At 35.0% G+C, this 16,762-nt stretch overlaps 1 protein-coding gene across 1 annotated transcript; it reads right to left on the bottom strand.

Annotated features, from left to right (window-relative positions):
* Window positions 1–1,011: 1,011 nt before the first annotated feature.
* LOC142335038 (isoamyl acetate-hydrolyzing esterase 1 homolog) lies at window positions 1,012–16,250 on the bottom strand. Its single transcript, XM_075383365.1, has 4 exons — window positions 15,919–16,250; window positions 11,446–11,654; window positions 9,714–9,977; window positions 1,012–2,284 (listed from the first exon to the last, which is right to left on the bottom strand). Exons 1-4 carry the CDS (start codon window positions 16,086–16,088, stop codon window positions 1,761–1,763), a joined length of 1,167 nt encoding a protein of 388 aa, XP_075239480.1. The 5' UTR covers window positions 16,089–16,250; the 3' UTR covers window positions 1,012–1,760.
* Between the last annotated feature and the right edge of the window lie 512 nt (window positions 16,251–16,762).

Below are 16,762 nucleotides of genomic sequence, written 5' to 3'. Positions count from 1 at the left end.
ACTGATATCACGTCTAAAACTTTTTGAAAAAACTTTACATCAGATTATCGAACCACCGGAAAAATTGTGATTCGTTTCACCGAAAACAGTTTCTTTTGCAGATCAACACAGTCACTATAGCTGCAGCAGCAACTGTTGAGGAGGCAACCTCCACGAGCAGCAGTTCAGATGCCAGTTTTGCATAGAAGGTACCGTTGTTCATGCTATGTGTAATTTAGCCTGTTTTCGTCTCTCAAAGGGCCCTGTTCATCTTTGACTTAAATTAACTGAAAACAAACATAACCGACTAAAGGTAGGAAGAATTGCTCTTGAACGACTAGTGGGAGCTCTAATCAATTGCAACCTGCTTCAGTCGGAGGGGGGGGGGGAGGGGGGAGCCTAAATCGGACTAAGAAGTTCAATAGTGGGCTTCAAATAACCACATTAGAGGTTAACATATACCACTATTAAGTGAAAAATGGCGTAAAAGTCACTCGAAAAGTCAAAACCGTCAAGCGAAAACTTTGCATAAAAAAGACACACACGTTTACAATAATTGCTATGAACTTCGTTCAAGAGCAATTAAACAGGAGAGCCTCTTGAATAATTTTTTTCAAACATCAGAGAAAAATTGAAAGCTGTTAAACAAAGCTCACCGTTGGTTCCATTATTGTTTGTTTATGAAAGACCTGAACTTGAGTCGTGATAAGCTCAACTTAACGCATTATTTTGTCCACACAGCTTATGAGCTCCTAGTTTTACTGACGAACCAAAACCACTTTATTTTTTTGAATTTATCTATATTTTTACTAAAATTCATGAAGTTGATATTTAAATTTTCTCGTTTCTGGTATACACGAATACAGTACTCAAAACCTCTCTAAAGCGAACGAAAGCAACAAATTTAATGAAACCAATGTTCTGAGAAAATTAAAACTTTGAAGCTTGAGAGATATGTTGAAAAATTCTATGCCAAGCACAGACAAGAACGACCATTCATGCTAAGTTTTACAAGTATGTTTGAAAACAGCGTAATTTTGCAAATTTGAAATAGTAGTAATAATAAATTCAAACCATGACGTCAATTAGATAGAAGTCTTTTTACAAATAAAAGAAGACACGATAATATTAATTCCAATGACCAAGGTTCACAACACAACATTGGAAAAGACAACTGCTCTCAAACGACGGCTGATAATTCTGAAATCATACTAGTGAAAACATTTGACGCCCAAATTAGATTGAGTGCTTATTTGGCCAGATAAATGTACGTCACTTTTGATTGTGGCATTAAATTCGTCGCTTTAAACTTGCTCAAATTAAATAACAAACTAGTACTTTTTCAAACAGCTGTTTAGATCACTACAATTTCAAAAAAAAACTCACTTGACCACAAAATTAATCCTTGGGATACTAACTGAGCAGAAATAATGCCTCAAATCATCAGTACAAAGTTACAGTACAGAACAGTACGAGAGCAATTGATCGGTATTACATTTAGTACAGATAATATTGTTTCAGGTTTTATATTTATAACACTATTCATTGTGCTTTTAGACAACTAACTTCAACTTAAAGCTTTCGCAAAGTGTAGATTTGAGACCTTGTACACTTTCAGTATACACAATTGGTCACAAATGCTAAAACACAACTCTATACTCAAAGAGAGGCGTTTAACTTCATTATCTCAAATACTCGACTGGTGAAGAAAGAAAAATTCTACAGAAACAATTTTAGCAAAAAAAATCAATTTTGAGTTTAAAAAAGTGAGTCAATTTGTGCTATTTCACAAAATAGGGGTTCTTTTCAACCCAATTCTGGACAGCCTGTTCTGGGTGGTCGTAATGGTGGCCATACGCCTCGTCAAAATCTTTCCAATTTGGCATCAATTGAGGTATGTCGTATGTTAAGTGGCTAAGATGGGGTTGTAGAAGGTTGAAATAAAACTGCGCTCCTAGCGGTCCAAAGTGCAGTCCATCAATTAGCATTTCGTGCCAGTTCTCAGTGGCCATCATTCGCGTATGGAGGGGAATATTGCGACATTTGAGGTGTTTGGTAACTTCTGACACTAGAGCACTGTACTTCTTAGCGAGGTCGTTCGTTCTGATATGGTTTGACAAACCCATAGCCTTCGCCTTGTCCTCCCAAGCAGGAGCGTGAAATGCAGGCGGCCCAGTTATAATAATTTTGGAGGGATTCAGGCCACGCCCCACAAAGTACTCTCCAATCATTAGAAGGTTCTCCACAAATTCTTCCTCAGGAACGTGACTCTCATTTCCCTGTCCTGCAGATGCATCATTCGCTCCTATGTATAATTCATTCTTCGTAACTCTCACTTATTAAATCGAAATACCATTTTCTTAAAAACAGATGTAAGCGAGCTTCAACTCAAAAGCAAACATTATAGCTAAATCTATATTATAGCTAATTATATCAAGTCGCCAGTGAGGTTATTTCCAATAGAAATCGAGGAAAGACACAGACACTTCGTTTCAGAGCTATCAAAAACAGCACAACTGCACAGGCATTCCATGTCGAATCAGTTGAGAGTTCTATCATGCGTTATTAAAACACTCGCGCGCACATTTTTTTTTGCAACAAGTAAATTAAAATTATAACCATACGGTTAAATATACCTGAAACAAAAAATATTTCAAATCATTCAAACAGAATAATATAAATATAGCTGGCAGATTGCCAGAAAATAGTCGCAATAGATTCGTAGATCGGCAGTCTAAAAAAACAGTAACAAAGACAGACCAAAAAACTCGTCTTTTCATTGAAGGCTGATCTGTTATATTTTGATTAAAAATCTGTATAGGTTATTGCTGCCTCTATTAGCTGATCTCAAATAACCTTCATTTAGAGTGACACACACCCATTTGACCTTATCTCTTTGAATTAAAGTAAATAAAAGTCAATTTCAAAGTGAGGAAGTCATTTTTGAGAGTGAGGTAAGTCAATTGTGACCAAAAATTTAATCACGTGCTTGAATAAAAAAAACTCGCTCCACTAAGAGCGAAAAATGACGTCACACATGCAATTCAATTGAAATCGCATGAACGAATGAACAAAAAGTGGCTTTGACGTCATATGGTCGTAACAAAAATCATGACGACGAAATAAAAAAACATAGCAGGAGAAGTCCTGACGTACAATTCAAAAAATAGTCATTGACTAAACAAAAAAACTTGACCTGGAATGGACTATGAATGAATTGAGGAAACCAATTTTTAAAAAATCAGATCAAAAAAAATAAGAAAAAAAACAGAATAAATGTCAAAATGCCGCATGTGAACAAAAAAACCACTAGCCAGAAATTAAAATTTAATTCAAACAAAAAAATTAGGCCTAGAATGAGCTGTGAATGTATTGGGAAAACAATTTAGAAAAAAACCGATCGAAAAAATCTTAAAAAAACAGTAAAAATCAGAGTGAAATTGCCGCATGTGAACAAAAAACCAATATCGAGAAACCGCATTTTTGTTCGAACACCGTTTTCTCACTCTACTTTAAAATTAGAGCGAAAAAAATTTACGCCGCAAAACCACTCCTCGCTTTTTGGCTCCACTTCTTGTTTCGGCGTGACCAAAATCACTACTCCAATTTGACTTCAAAAATCATAAAAATGTATGAACAGATCTTAAAAAAAAGACAGCGCCCCAATACAATTCAAATTTTTTGAATTGTAAAAAACCAAGAGAAGGCTAATAATAGCCCCAGCTATCGCAGTGCAGCTATTAATAAACATCAACAATTTTCTTAAAGAATCACATAAAACTTTCTTTCGATTGTTATCTTCCTAAAAAAAACAACTTTTAAAAGCTCCTACGTTACTATTCAAAGGAATTTTTTCATGTTGTGAGAGCAAGAAATCATTCAACGTTTTCTTAAAAACGTTTCCATTTTTGCCAACCGAAGACAATGTGGTAACTTATTCCATTTTTGTACGCATTGACGAACAATCGAATTCATTCCAAAGCTGGTTTTGGCATTTTGTGTAATTTTGAATTGTTTTGTTCGAGTATTTCGATGAAGACTCACATACCCGTGAAAGTTTTCAAAATTTTCTGGCCTAGCGATATCATAATGAAATTTGATTAGCGACACTTTTGCTATTATTAGCTCAGCTGGAAGGGTCTTTGTCTGGATTAGCAGATCTCTCGCTTTGTCATACTTTTTGCGTAGAAAGCACACATTTATACCCCAGTTTATCTGTCGGTTAAGGCGTTTTAGGTTTTTTGCAGATAAATTTTGAAAAAAGATTGCCGAAAATGATAAGTGTGAAAGCACAAGTGACTCTAAAAGAAGAATGCGCACATTCAGGGGAACTTGATGTCTCATAAGGTAAATTGATCTTATAGCATGAGCCATCTTTTTCAAGGTTTTATTCAGCTGCTCCTCAAAACTAAGATTCCTGTCAAGTTGAATACCAAGATATCTGCAACTTTTTTGTGTTGTGAGAACTTCGTTTTTGTAAAAAAAAGATCCGAAATCAGAATTATCGCGCGAGAAAATGATTAATTCGGTTTTGTTTGTATTCAAAATTAGTTTGTTCATCTCTACATATTCTTCTGTTTTTTGCAAAATTTCCGTGACTTTTCCATGTCAGCTACCTTTCTGTCCACAACAGACAATACTTGTGTCATCTGCGAATTGAATTACCTTTTCTGTTGTGCTTATATTAGATGAGAAATCGTTCACATACAAAAGAAAAATGAGTGGTCCTAAAACAGTTCCTTGTGGCACACCGTGATTCAAAATTTCACAATCAGAGAATACGCCATTAAGTTTTACCTTTTGTCTGAGGTTGGCAAGAAAGGAAAACAGTAATTCTTTCGCTTCCTGGGAAAAACCATACATTTCAATTTCTTTAAGGAAAATGTTATGCGAAATGGAATTAAACGCTTTTGCAAGGTCAAGAGAAAAATAGCAAGTTTCTTTGCTTTGATCTAAATTAGCCTAAACTGTTTCAACCAGTTCTAGAACTGCATCTGTTGCAGACTTTCTTTCTGAAATCCGAATTGCTCTTTGTTCATAATTTTATGCTTATCAATGAACTCCATCATCTGAGTCAGGAGGCGCTCAAAAATTTTTGCAAAACTCAGGAGTTACAGAAATTGGTCGATAATTTGTGCTATCTAATTTATCACCTTTTTTGAAAATTGGTGTTACATAGGCTAGTTTCATTTTATTGGGAAAACTTTCTCCTTAATGCACTCATTTAAGGCGAACTGTAGATGTACGCCTATAGCTAATTTGCAAGACTTTATGAGTCGAATTGAGATTTCACTAGGTCCTGCTGCTATTAAAATGCCGAAAGTCTGCAGTGCCAAAAGTTGATTTTAGCTTACTTTTGTCATTTTAAAACGTGCGCGTTTCGTGTCTTAAGCAAGGTTAAGTGACTCTGCAGAAGTCACTTCGAAATTCGACTTAATATCTCGAACCGCTTCGCAGTTCTCGATAAACGCCAGAAGTCTCAATGACTTCACGCAGAGTCACGTAACCATTACGTCTCATCATTATCTAATGTGATTTTGGAAATTCAGGGTTTCTTTTTCTTTTTACGTTGGATCGTTCACATCATTTAAGAAAAAAGTCCATTTCTACAGCGTCTCTAACAACATGCAATTTCAGTTGGTGTTGAAAATCCTACAAACAAGACATTCTTTGTTGCGCCTCAAGCAAGCAGCATGTACAATAAAAACAGTTAAGGTAAACTTACCTAAACGGTGTTAAGGTAAACCGTTGATAAGGTAAAGTTAAAGTAAAGTTTAAATCTACCTTAACAGTTAAGGTGAGTAAGGATGTTTTCAAGGTAAAATTACTTTAACTTTATTTTGTGCGAGCATTAAAATGTCGACAGTTATAGACGGAAAGGCCTCTTGAACAGTTAGTGAACATTACCTCTTTGCATGAACACAAAACATCATCTGCCATATTCACATCAAAAAAGAGATTCAACATTTGAATCATTTATCCATCCAAAAAAGAAACGATAGTGATCAGACTTTCAATTGCATCATTCATGAATCAAAGTTTAATTGTTCAATAATAATTTCCTAAATTTCTAATCGTCCAAAAGAATAAATCGACAGGTTCCAAACTTCTTATCAGAGAGCAAATTGAGAAACATAGCTGGCAGATTGCCAGAAAATAGCCGCAATAGATTCGTAGATCGGCAGTCTTAAAAAACAGTAAAAAAGACAGACCAAAAAAACGTCTTTTCATTGAAGGCTGATCTGCTATATTTTGATTAAAAATCTGTATAAGTTATTGCTGCCTCTATTAGCTGATCTCAAATAACCTTCATTTAGAGTGACACACACTCATTTGACCTTATCTCTTTGAATTAAAGTAAATAAAAGTCAATTTCAAAGTGAGGAAGTCATTTTTGAGAGTGAGGTAAGTCAAGTGTGACCAAAAATTTAATCACGCGCATGAACAAAAAAACTCGCTCCACTAAGAGCGAAAAATGACGTCACACATGCAATTCAGTTGAAATTGCATGAACGAATGAACAAAAAATGGCTGTGACGTCATATGGTCGTAACAAAAATCATGACGACGAAATAAAAAAAAAAACCAAGAGAAGGCCAATAATAGCCCCAGCTATCGCTGTGCGGCTATTAAAAAATCTCACGCATTTGGAGCTATTTGATACCAAACAATAGATATAAAGCTTTTATTCTATCACTCCAAATTCTAATCAAGAGAGCTCAAATAATTCTCAGTATCGCACAGAATGTTCCCATATTCCCATTTGAGACCTTACAATGCAACTGATTAGTAGACTGTCACAAAACTATAGCATTAATGCATTAGCTTTCTTTTAGCATGCAGCCGAAATAATAATAGTTCTGTCTTCAGAAGTTTACTAATACACTGAATTTTCAGAAGTACAAGATGAACTACAAAAATTTTATTTTTCAATGAACATGTTATTTACGCCTTTTTCTCTTATTTTTTAACACGAAGACAAAATGTTTATGATTAGAACAGTAATGTCGAGTTTTTCATGTTTGTATCATATCCTATTGATTGCGTTTCATCTTCATCAGTTCAAGGAAAGAAAAATTTACACGCAAAACAATTTTTGTGATAATTTGCAATTTATTGTCAAATTTATTGCAAAAGAACTGCAAACAAAAATATTAGCCTGGAACGTTCACATGCTTTAAACGTAATTCAAAATTCACCAAAAAACACTATAGACGGGAAAAATGGGCACGCAGACCAGGTCAAGAAAACTCTCCTTTTTAAAAACACTTATGTTTCAAGAGATTTTGCAAAACTAAACCTTTAATCGATCTCAATTTCTAGTAGGTACAAACTCTGCTGGCAACCCAAACTACAAAAGATAATGATGAAACCTTTGAAAAGTTTGAAAATGTCCAAGAATATATAGGAAGTAGAAACATAACCGACAAACGTCGGGCAAATTGCTCTCAAAAGACCAGCGAGCTGTTGGCTCTGTCAATAGCTTGCTACGGTTTAAGGAGGCCGGCTCCAGCTTATTTGCCGGGGGTTGTGAAGTGGATGTGGGGTTCACGAGCCACTAGTTTTATCCTAATAGTTAGGCTAGTTTTAGCTTAATTGAAGGGGGCGTGAGATGAGAGCAGCGGGTGGGTGGGGGGGGGGGGGGGGGGGGGGAGGAGGAGGAGCCAGGCAACTGCGGGGGGCTGCACGGGACCACAGCCATGTCCTTACCGCCTGAACGATGTGCAATTGTGGGAAAAGGGTGAAGTGGGGGTGGGGGTTGGAGGTGGGTCAAACTCTTCGAACCGCCCTTCACACCATGAGCTTGAGTCTCCAAAACAGTTTCTGTGAATCGAATACTTGGAGACTAGTAAGCTGAAAGGCTTTAAGAAAACTTAACGCCCTCTGTGCGCTAATATTCATCCCGTTTTTGAGGACAAAAAGTCACAAAAAGACCACATGACTAATATAATTGCTACAAATTTCGTTTAACAATTAATTAAACAAGAATGTTGATAAAAACAAGAAGCTGAAGCAGTCAGCTCTGCTAGCATTATTAAAAACCTACGCCTGATGTAAACCTACGACGAGTAATGAATATTACCATACGGCTGTTATCACCACCAAGAATTTATCAAACTCCGAGGAAAAGCCGAGGTGTTATGATAACTTCGAGGGCGATAGCAACTGTGTGGTAATTTTTTTTAATGAACACCTGTTGCGATCATGTTTGTTTTTTTAGATTAGAAGTTTATCAAACTGTTTCCATCATTAGACTACGAGTTTATTACCAATCTTTTATCGCCACTGTTTACTTAGTAACAGTGGTGATAAAAGAGTGTGATAAACTCGCAGTCTAATGATAAAGCGTTCTTCCAGTGTCCATCGGGCATTAAAATTTATTACACTGGCAGTTTATTTAACTGCTCTTACCTCAACAGGTGTTGATTAAAATCACATTCTACTGATAATAACGACTTGATGGACTAATTACAAAGAAACCTAGACTTATTGAATGGTCAACTATTTTCAAAAGGCTTCAAGGCAATAGAAGAAACTCATCTGCTCAAGTCTAATCAAAAACCGTATTATGAAGCCAGGTGAAAACTAAGCCGAAATATAAATTTAGAGAACTTTGCCTCACCTCAATTGCTATTGAAAATTAGGTTGAGCAGAAAAATAATGACCAAGGCGGGAATAGATCACTGGAGAAACGCAAAAAAAAGTTTAGTACAATTCATTTTTTCTTGTTTGCAAAAACACGTCAACATTCAAGATGCAAAGTGCATGTAACACAATTGCCGTATTTGGACAGATCTATTACGGTCCATTATCAAAAAACGGATCCTAAATTTGTTTCAAAACAAGCAGACTTAAGTCGAATGAATTGCTCTCGAATAACAGGCGCTGAGAACTTAATTTAGAGGGGGGTAAAGCTCAGAAATTCTTTATGGGGGAACCTCGAGAGGTTAGAACACTCGACTTCCATGATGACAGTCTACCACCTTAAGCACTGAGCATTACCGGCTTTGCTACTTCCTTGCTTATATTAGCCTTTATGTTAGCAACAAGCCTTAGTTCCGAACAGAAACAATTGAGATCACGCAAAATTCAGAAGCCAAGGGTTGAAAAATAAGGTAACGTGAGTGCAAAGAATGTTCTAGAAAAGCGCAAAAAGCAAAAAAAAATTGCATAAAAAACGTATACAATGATTGCTAAAATTTTGTTGGTGAGCAATTAAATATTTAACTTCTCCAATAAGAAACAAATTATTAGAAAACACTACTCAGAAAATGAAAATGCGACAAAATGACCAGAAAATCAGCCGAAGATTATTCCACTTTCTTTCAAAAAGTGGAATTCCTCAATTTCTGGTTGAATTTAAGGCAGATATAACTTGAAAAATATAATATATGTTTTAATATTCTCACAAAAGATGAGAATAGTTGGGCCAGCATGTAGTTCCCACCTTCAAAAAACGTGGGAACAATTATACAGCTCATCGAGACTCCAAGCCCTCATGGATAGTAAAGGTTGTATTGTGTCTCTATCATACGCCTAAATTAGAAACTAAAACAAGGCCAAACAATTTTTAAGTTAGCATAGTTGAAATCCATTTACCAGCACTAACTCTGAATCAAAATTAATTAAAGAAAATCCGAACAATTTAATGCCTCTCAGTTCAACTAACCATAAGCCCACAATTAGGGTTGAAAAAAGGTACAATCAATAGCGCCAGACAAAAAGAAACTTACCTAAACATATTAGCAATGCGGCAACGTTGTTTTTGAAGTTGATACCGTCAAATAAGTAGGGCAAAAGAGTGAGACATTTGCGGGTATTGTAACCTGAGTAGCCCCTTACTATGACGTCACACTTCCTGGCTAAAAAGTCGGCCACTAATGATCCCCAATTTGACTCAGGGTGCATGCACTTCTGAGTGAGGGAGTCTCCAAATAGAATCACTTTTGGGTAACACACCAGTGGAGACGAGCTGTGGGCACACATTTCACAACTTTAAATCGTTTTCCCTCGCTCATCGCAACCTATCAACCCTCCCCCCCCCCCCCCGCACCCCAATCGCCGCTAAACTGAAAATACTCCCTTTTGGTTAATTCAATATGAGTAGTATAGTGTGAGCAAAACGGGGGGGGGGGGGGGGGTGGGGCAAAAAGGATCTACCTATATCTAAAGACTAGAAATAACCTATTTTCAACTTTTAAAGACGCACCTATGTAATAAGATTAGGTATAGAAAATGCACCAGAAAAAAAGAGTGGAAGCATTACACCAGTCAACTACATTGATGCTTGAAAGAAAATCATTCAACTTGATAATAAAATTTTCAGGCATCATTTATTGAAGTTCAACCCACACTCAAACAAAAAAACAGTATGGTTTAAAGCAAATTCTTTACTTTTTGTTAATATTGCATTTCCCTTAGTCTTTTTCAATATGATGTTGGCTTCTTTTAATTGTTATTTTTCACTTTTCCATTTGTCATTCTCTGAAAAGGTGTTAAGCATGCAGAAACAATGAAAGCATCTCTTCTCGATTTTTATGTTATAATAAGCCATTTCAAACCGTTTTTAGCGGAGAGCTCAAAGTATCTAATTATGACCATGAGAATACATGGCAATTTTTTTCTCCGTAGTGACAGTTTCTAACTTCTTACAAAAAATCTTCAGATACGAATGTCCTTATACTCAGCTAGCAAATGTTTTCTACCGCTGATTTCAATGGAGATCACAACAGCGTAGAAAAAGCGTTAAAGTTTTTGTCCTCCCGTAGTTTGTTTCTCGAACTAAAATATGAACCTGAAAATGTATTTGACAGTACATTTTTACAGGTTGTTTTCAAAGTAGGCTTCAATGTTGATGATTTCTGGGTTTTAAAAAGAAAGCAATATTGAATTTTTTGGTTGCTTTAGTTTCTCAAGCCTTAAATCGTCAACAAGTTTGTCCAAAATAGTATAGTACGATAACCTAAAAAGTGTGTTTTCCAAGAAAAACTTTAATAAATGATGATAAATTTTCACTTTTATGATGCAAAGTCACTTTTATGATGCAAAGTTGTACGTTTTCGTTTTTCCGAAGTTTCATTCACCCATTATCTTCCCAATTCCACCCAAATTTTACTGAAATCACCCCAATTTTAAATAAATTTTAACAATGTTAGCCACATTTATTCTCAAATCCCAGATTTCAATTGCATTTCGGCTCAATTTTCCAAAAATCGTCCAAGTTATACCTAAATTTCTGAAAAAAAGTTATTACACAATTTCACAAAAAAATTACAATATCAAAAATTACAAAGAATCCCTGAAATCAAGGATGATATAGCAATTCCAAGGGAGAGAAAAACTTGACTCAATAAGCTAGCTGCACCACCCTTCTCAAATCACAAACAGCTTCATATTTTTATTGTTGCGACCGAAAACGCTCAAGAAGTCTCTGTAGATTAAAAGCAGACAATTGTACACTTTTACCGTCAAAGTTGATACCGTCAAATAAGTAGGGCAAAAGAGTGAGACATTTGCGGGTATTGTAACCTGAGTAGCCCCTTACTATGACGTCACACTTCCTGGCTAAAAAGTCGGCCACTAATGATCCCCAATTTGACTCAGGGTGCATGCACTTCTGAGTGAGGGAGTCTCCAAATAGAATCACTTTTGGGTAACACACCAGTGGAGACGAGCTGTGGGCACACATTTCACAACTTTAAATCGTTTTCCCTCGCTCATCCCAACCTATCAAACCTCCCCCAACCCCCCCCCCCCGCACCCCAATCGCCGCTAAACTGAAAATACTCCCTTTTGGTTAATTCAATATGAGTAGTATAGTGTGAGCAAAACGGGGGGGCGAAAAGGATCTACCTATATATAAAGACTAGAAATAACCCATTTTCAACTTTTAAAGACGCACCTATGTAATAAGATTAGGTATAGAAAATGCACCAGAAAAAAAGAGTGGAAGCATTACACCAGTCAACTACATTGATGCTTGAAAGAAAATCATTCAACTTGATAATAAAACTTTCAGGCATCATTTATTGAAGTTCAACCCACACTCAAACAAAAAAAACAGTATGGTGTAAAGCAAATTCTTTACTTTTTGTTAATATTGCATTTCCCTTAGTCTTTTTCAATATGATGTTGGCTTCTTTTAATTCTTATTTTTCACTTTTCCATTTGTCATTCTCTGAAAAGGTGCTAAGGATGCAGAAACAATGAAAGCATCTCTTCTCGATTTTTATGTTATAATATGCCATATCAAACCGTTTTTAGCGGAGAGCTCAAAGTAACTAATTATGACCATGAGAATACATGGCAATTTTTTTCTCCGTAGTGACAGTTTCTAACTTCTTACAAAAAATCTTCAGATACGAATGTCCTTATACTCAGCTAGCAAATGTTTTCTACCGCTGATTTCAATGGAGATCACAGCGTAGAAAAAGCGTTAAAGTTTTTGTCCTCCCGTAGTTTGTTTCTCGAACTAAAATATGAACCTGAAAATGTATTTGACAGTACATTTTTACAGGTTGTTTTCAAAGTAGGCTTCAATGTTGATGATTTCTGGGTTTTAAAAAGAAAGCAATATTGAATTTTTTGGTTGCTTTAGTTTCTCAAGCCTTAAATCGTCAACAAGTTTGTCCAAAATAGTATAGTACGATAACCTAAAAAGTGTGTTTTCCAAGAAAAACTTTAATAAATGATGATAAATTTTCACTTTTATGATGCAAAGTCACTTTTATGATGCAAAGTTGTACGTTTTCGTTTTTCCGAAGTTTCATTCACCCATTATCTTCCCAATTCCACCCAAACTTTACTGAAATCACCCCAATTTTAAATAAATTTTAACAATGTTAGCCACATTTATTCTCAAATCCCAGATTTCAATTGCATTTCGGCTAAATTTTCCAAAAATCGTCCAAGTTATACCTAAATTTCTGAAAAAAAGTTATTACACAATTTCACAAAAAAATTACAATATCAAAAATTACAAAGAATCCCTGAAATCAAGGATGATATAGCAATTCCAAGGGAGAGAAAAACTTGACTCAATAAGCTAGCTGCACCACCCTTCTCAAATCACAAACAGCTTCATATTTTTATTGTTGCGACCGAAAACGCTCAAGAAGTCTCTGTAGATTAAAAGCAGACAATTGTACACTTTTACAAAGAAAACACCTTACACGTCTCAGATGGCATAATTACGAGCTGTTCTGTAATTACGAGCTGTCCTGTAATGAAAATCGAACAGAATCAATAACAGAGCATTATTACGGGTATGGAGAAAAACATACTTTATTCTAAGCTTGGTAGAAACAAAAATTATTAATGTAAACAACCTCTTAGATTTTTCTAAAAACTTGCAACCTCAGATTTGATGGAACCAGACAAAAAAAACTAAAGCAAAAGTTGCTCAAAATTCATCTCAGAAGAAAGCAAGAAGCTACTTCATTACATTAGTCGATGGAGACGAAAGTAGCAAAATTGAAAAAATCTCAATGAGAAATACAAACGAGATCAACAATAACATCGGTCAAGTCCCAGCAACCGCCCTGACGTGCAAAAGAGAAGGTCAACAGTAGAGCTTATTGTGAAAGCAACGATGAAAGCATGGGAGATACTGAGACAGAAATTGATGAAAAAGAAGCACAAATTCACCTCGAATGCCGAAATTTGGACAAGTTGCTGAGTCATATCACAAAGTAACCAATACTAGCAGTCTCTGAAAAGATTTATTGACTGCTTTACTTTCTCATATGCATTGTATACGCGCAGGACTATCACTAGTTGGTTTCAGATGAATAAGCGAGTGCCAATTGTTCATTCCCTTTCAATGCTCCAGAAAAACTTAATTTTTGTACGCTTAAATTGATACTTTTTTGTCAGCAGGGCACTATCCTTCTTCTTAAATTTCAAAAATGCAAATTTTATCTGGTTCATTGATACATCATTTATAACTCTACCCTTTATTTCTCTTAAATTTGGAAATTTTTAAGAACTATTTTTCAATTTGTCTTTGGAAAACCGCGTTTAGAAAATACTAATTTATAAAAATTTGTATCAAAAAAGGTCCAGAACTTTTTTTTTTCAAAAATGGGTTTTCAAAAAAGGTATTTTTACATTCTCTATTTTTCAAGAAAATGTCGCCTATTATTATATTATTTGGTTGAAAAAGCATTTTCGCAGTGCTATTTTCACAAGGACAGTTTAATCAAATTTGTCTAAAATGTTAGCTTATCTGCACAATCGTGTGACAACAAAACGCTTTCTAAAAATACTTTCGAGAAACTATCTCGCAAGCAAAATCAATATTACAATTAACTTCTGTAGAAAAAAAACCATCTCATAATATCTCACTCTTCTGAAAAAACTATTGTAGATCAGATAAACATTTCTGTGAAAACCCGTTTCCAAATACGTCATTTCAGAAAAATGTGCTTCTGTTTGCAAAATCGTGATTCCGGAAAAACTGTCGTAAAAAAATTTTGATTTAAATTGCTGTCGAAAAATTTTTGCAATATCAAACTCTTAAAAAAAAGTTGTTCTGTAATTTGATTACAATTTTTAACTTTGTGAAAAAATAGCTTGCAATTGTTTAAATTTAAATAATAGAAATTCGGTGATTTGCAGAAAAATTTGGTTAAGTTGGAGGAAACTGTGGGTAAACTGGGAAACAAATGGATTTTTAGTTCGAAAATTTGTCGAATTTAAATACTTGAAGAAAAAGCGAAATTTTTAAACAAAATTATCATCATTGAACTCCTTGTTGAAAGCTCCCTTAAAGCAGGTACCTTAGAATACTATTTTGGAAAAAAACCTGTTTTCAGGTTTAAGGCACTAAAACAACAAAAAAACAGCAAACTTGCCGTATTTTTAACCACGAAGGCTACTTTGCAAACACATTATAAAGTTGTACTGGTTTTAACACATTTTTACACAAATTTAAATTGATCTTTCAGAAACTATGGAAAAACAAAAAATTTCAACCTTCCTTTTCACGCTATTATGATCTGCAATGAATTCAGCATAAGAAAACACATAAAAATCAAGTAGAACATTCATATTCAAAACTTTTATTGTTTTTGATTTCCAAAACTGAAACTATGGAGAATCAAAATCTTGGTGTTTTTCTAATCAAAACTACATCCCTTGAACTCTCCGTCAAAAAACAACTGACAATGCCGTATTATAACAAAAATCTAGAAAAAAATCTTTTCAAAGTTTTTGAAAGCGAAACAACAAACATTAAACATTTTTTGTACGCTTAACACCTTTTCAGAGTATAAGAAATAATAATGTATAATAATGTTAAAATATAAGTTTTTTCAAATGCTAGTGAGGAACGTTTTTAACTGAAAAACTAATAAAATAGCTCTTTTAACAAGAGAACTTTAATAAAAACTGAAGAAATTTCTTGAACCATACTGTTTTTTGATTTTTTAATTGAGTTACGATTATTTCCACTCAAGCATTTATGCAATTAGAAATGTCTCATTGTTCTTGCTCACTATAATTTGGCAGGCCTATTGTTCTCGCTTATCTTTAGGTGCTTTATCTATGCCTAATCTTAATACGTAGGTACGTTTTTGGAAAATTGATGAAAATAGGTTGTACCCTATCTTTGCAAAATGATAAAGAGTTAGAAAGTTTTAATGCTCCTATGTTCTTGTTTTTGTGCAAAACCTACAAAATGAAGGTCTTTAATTTACGCAACTGGTTTTAGTAAGCCAATTGTCTACAAAAAATTAATCAACAATGATGTCATTTGCAAAAAAAATTAAGTATTGATGACTGCTGACAGGATCCTTGGATTAAAGAACAGCCAAACTGGCTGTTCAGGACAGTTGATTAAATTAAATCTGAACATTAGGTGCAAAAAAGATCTTATTAAACTTTTGTTTATCCTATCCCAAAAGTATTATCTTTGCAACTAACTAACTGACGACTAACCTAGAGTACGATGGCTGAGGGGCTAAATTGACACTGGTCGTAGAAGAGTTAGCAGAAGATGCTTGACTGTAGTAGTAATTCTGGAACTCTTTCTGAGATGATGACATGTGATAGGATCCAGAGTTAGAATTGCCACTGTCTGACATGTTTCCCAGTCTATTTCTAATCATTCCTCTCTACCCTCGATTGTATGGGCTTCTCTTCAGTATTTTCGTGAACTACAGTCTTTCAATCCTCTGGAGTCTTTTCAGTCAAAATCACAACTGCTCTCAGCAGCTTCGAATAAGATATTAAAACACTAATCTGAAAGAAATCAGTAATCGTGAAGCAAAGATTTAAACAAGTAGATGCTCAAAGGTCAGTTTTCTTCAAAAAAGACCGCACATTCATTCATCTCTGAGCAGATATCTCCTATCGTATGCGAAGTTTAGAACAAAGGAAAGAGCGCCAACAGCAAGAGGCAGTTTTTATCCATGCTCTAAGTTCACAATTGACCCTGACATTATTATCCTCTCAGTACACACCAAACCAATGGGAGTGCATTTGAAAGTTTTTTTTGTATTAATGCACTGGGAACTTCTGTCATTGATGAAAAATCGCGTAGCTGTTCGAGATACTAGCCAGATTGTGTTCGTATTCTAATATTAGAGTTGTGATTAATGTACAATCAAACGCAATTTGTTTCCGTTGAATTGACGGAGTTTTGATTTAATAACGGAATGAATATTACCACACGGTTGTTATCGCCACCGAGAAGTTATCAAATTCCAAGGCGAAGCCGAGGTGTTATGATAACTTCGAGGGCGATAACAACCGTGTGGTAATTTTTTTAATCAACACCTGC

This window comes from Convolutriloba macropyga, chromosome 2, assembly GCF_964194025.1.
Source record: "Convolutriloba macropyga chromosome 2, txConMacr16.3, whole genome shotgun sequence".
NCBI lineage: Eukaryota > Metazoa > Xenacoelomorpha > Acoela > Convolutidae > Convolutriloba > Convolutriloba macropyga.
This window is presented reverse-complemented; position numbering and strand designations above follow the sequence as displayed.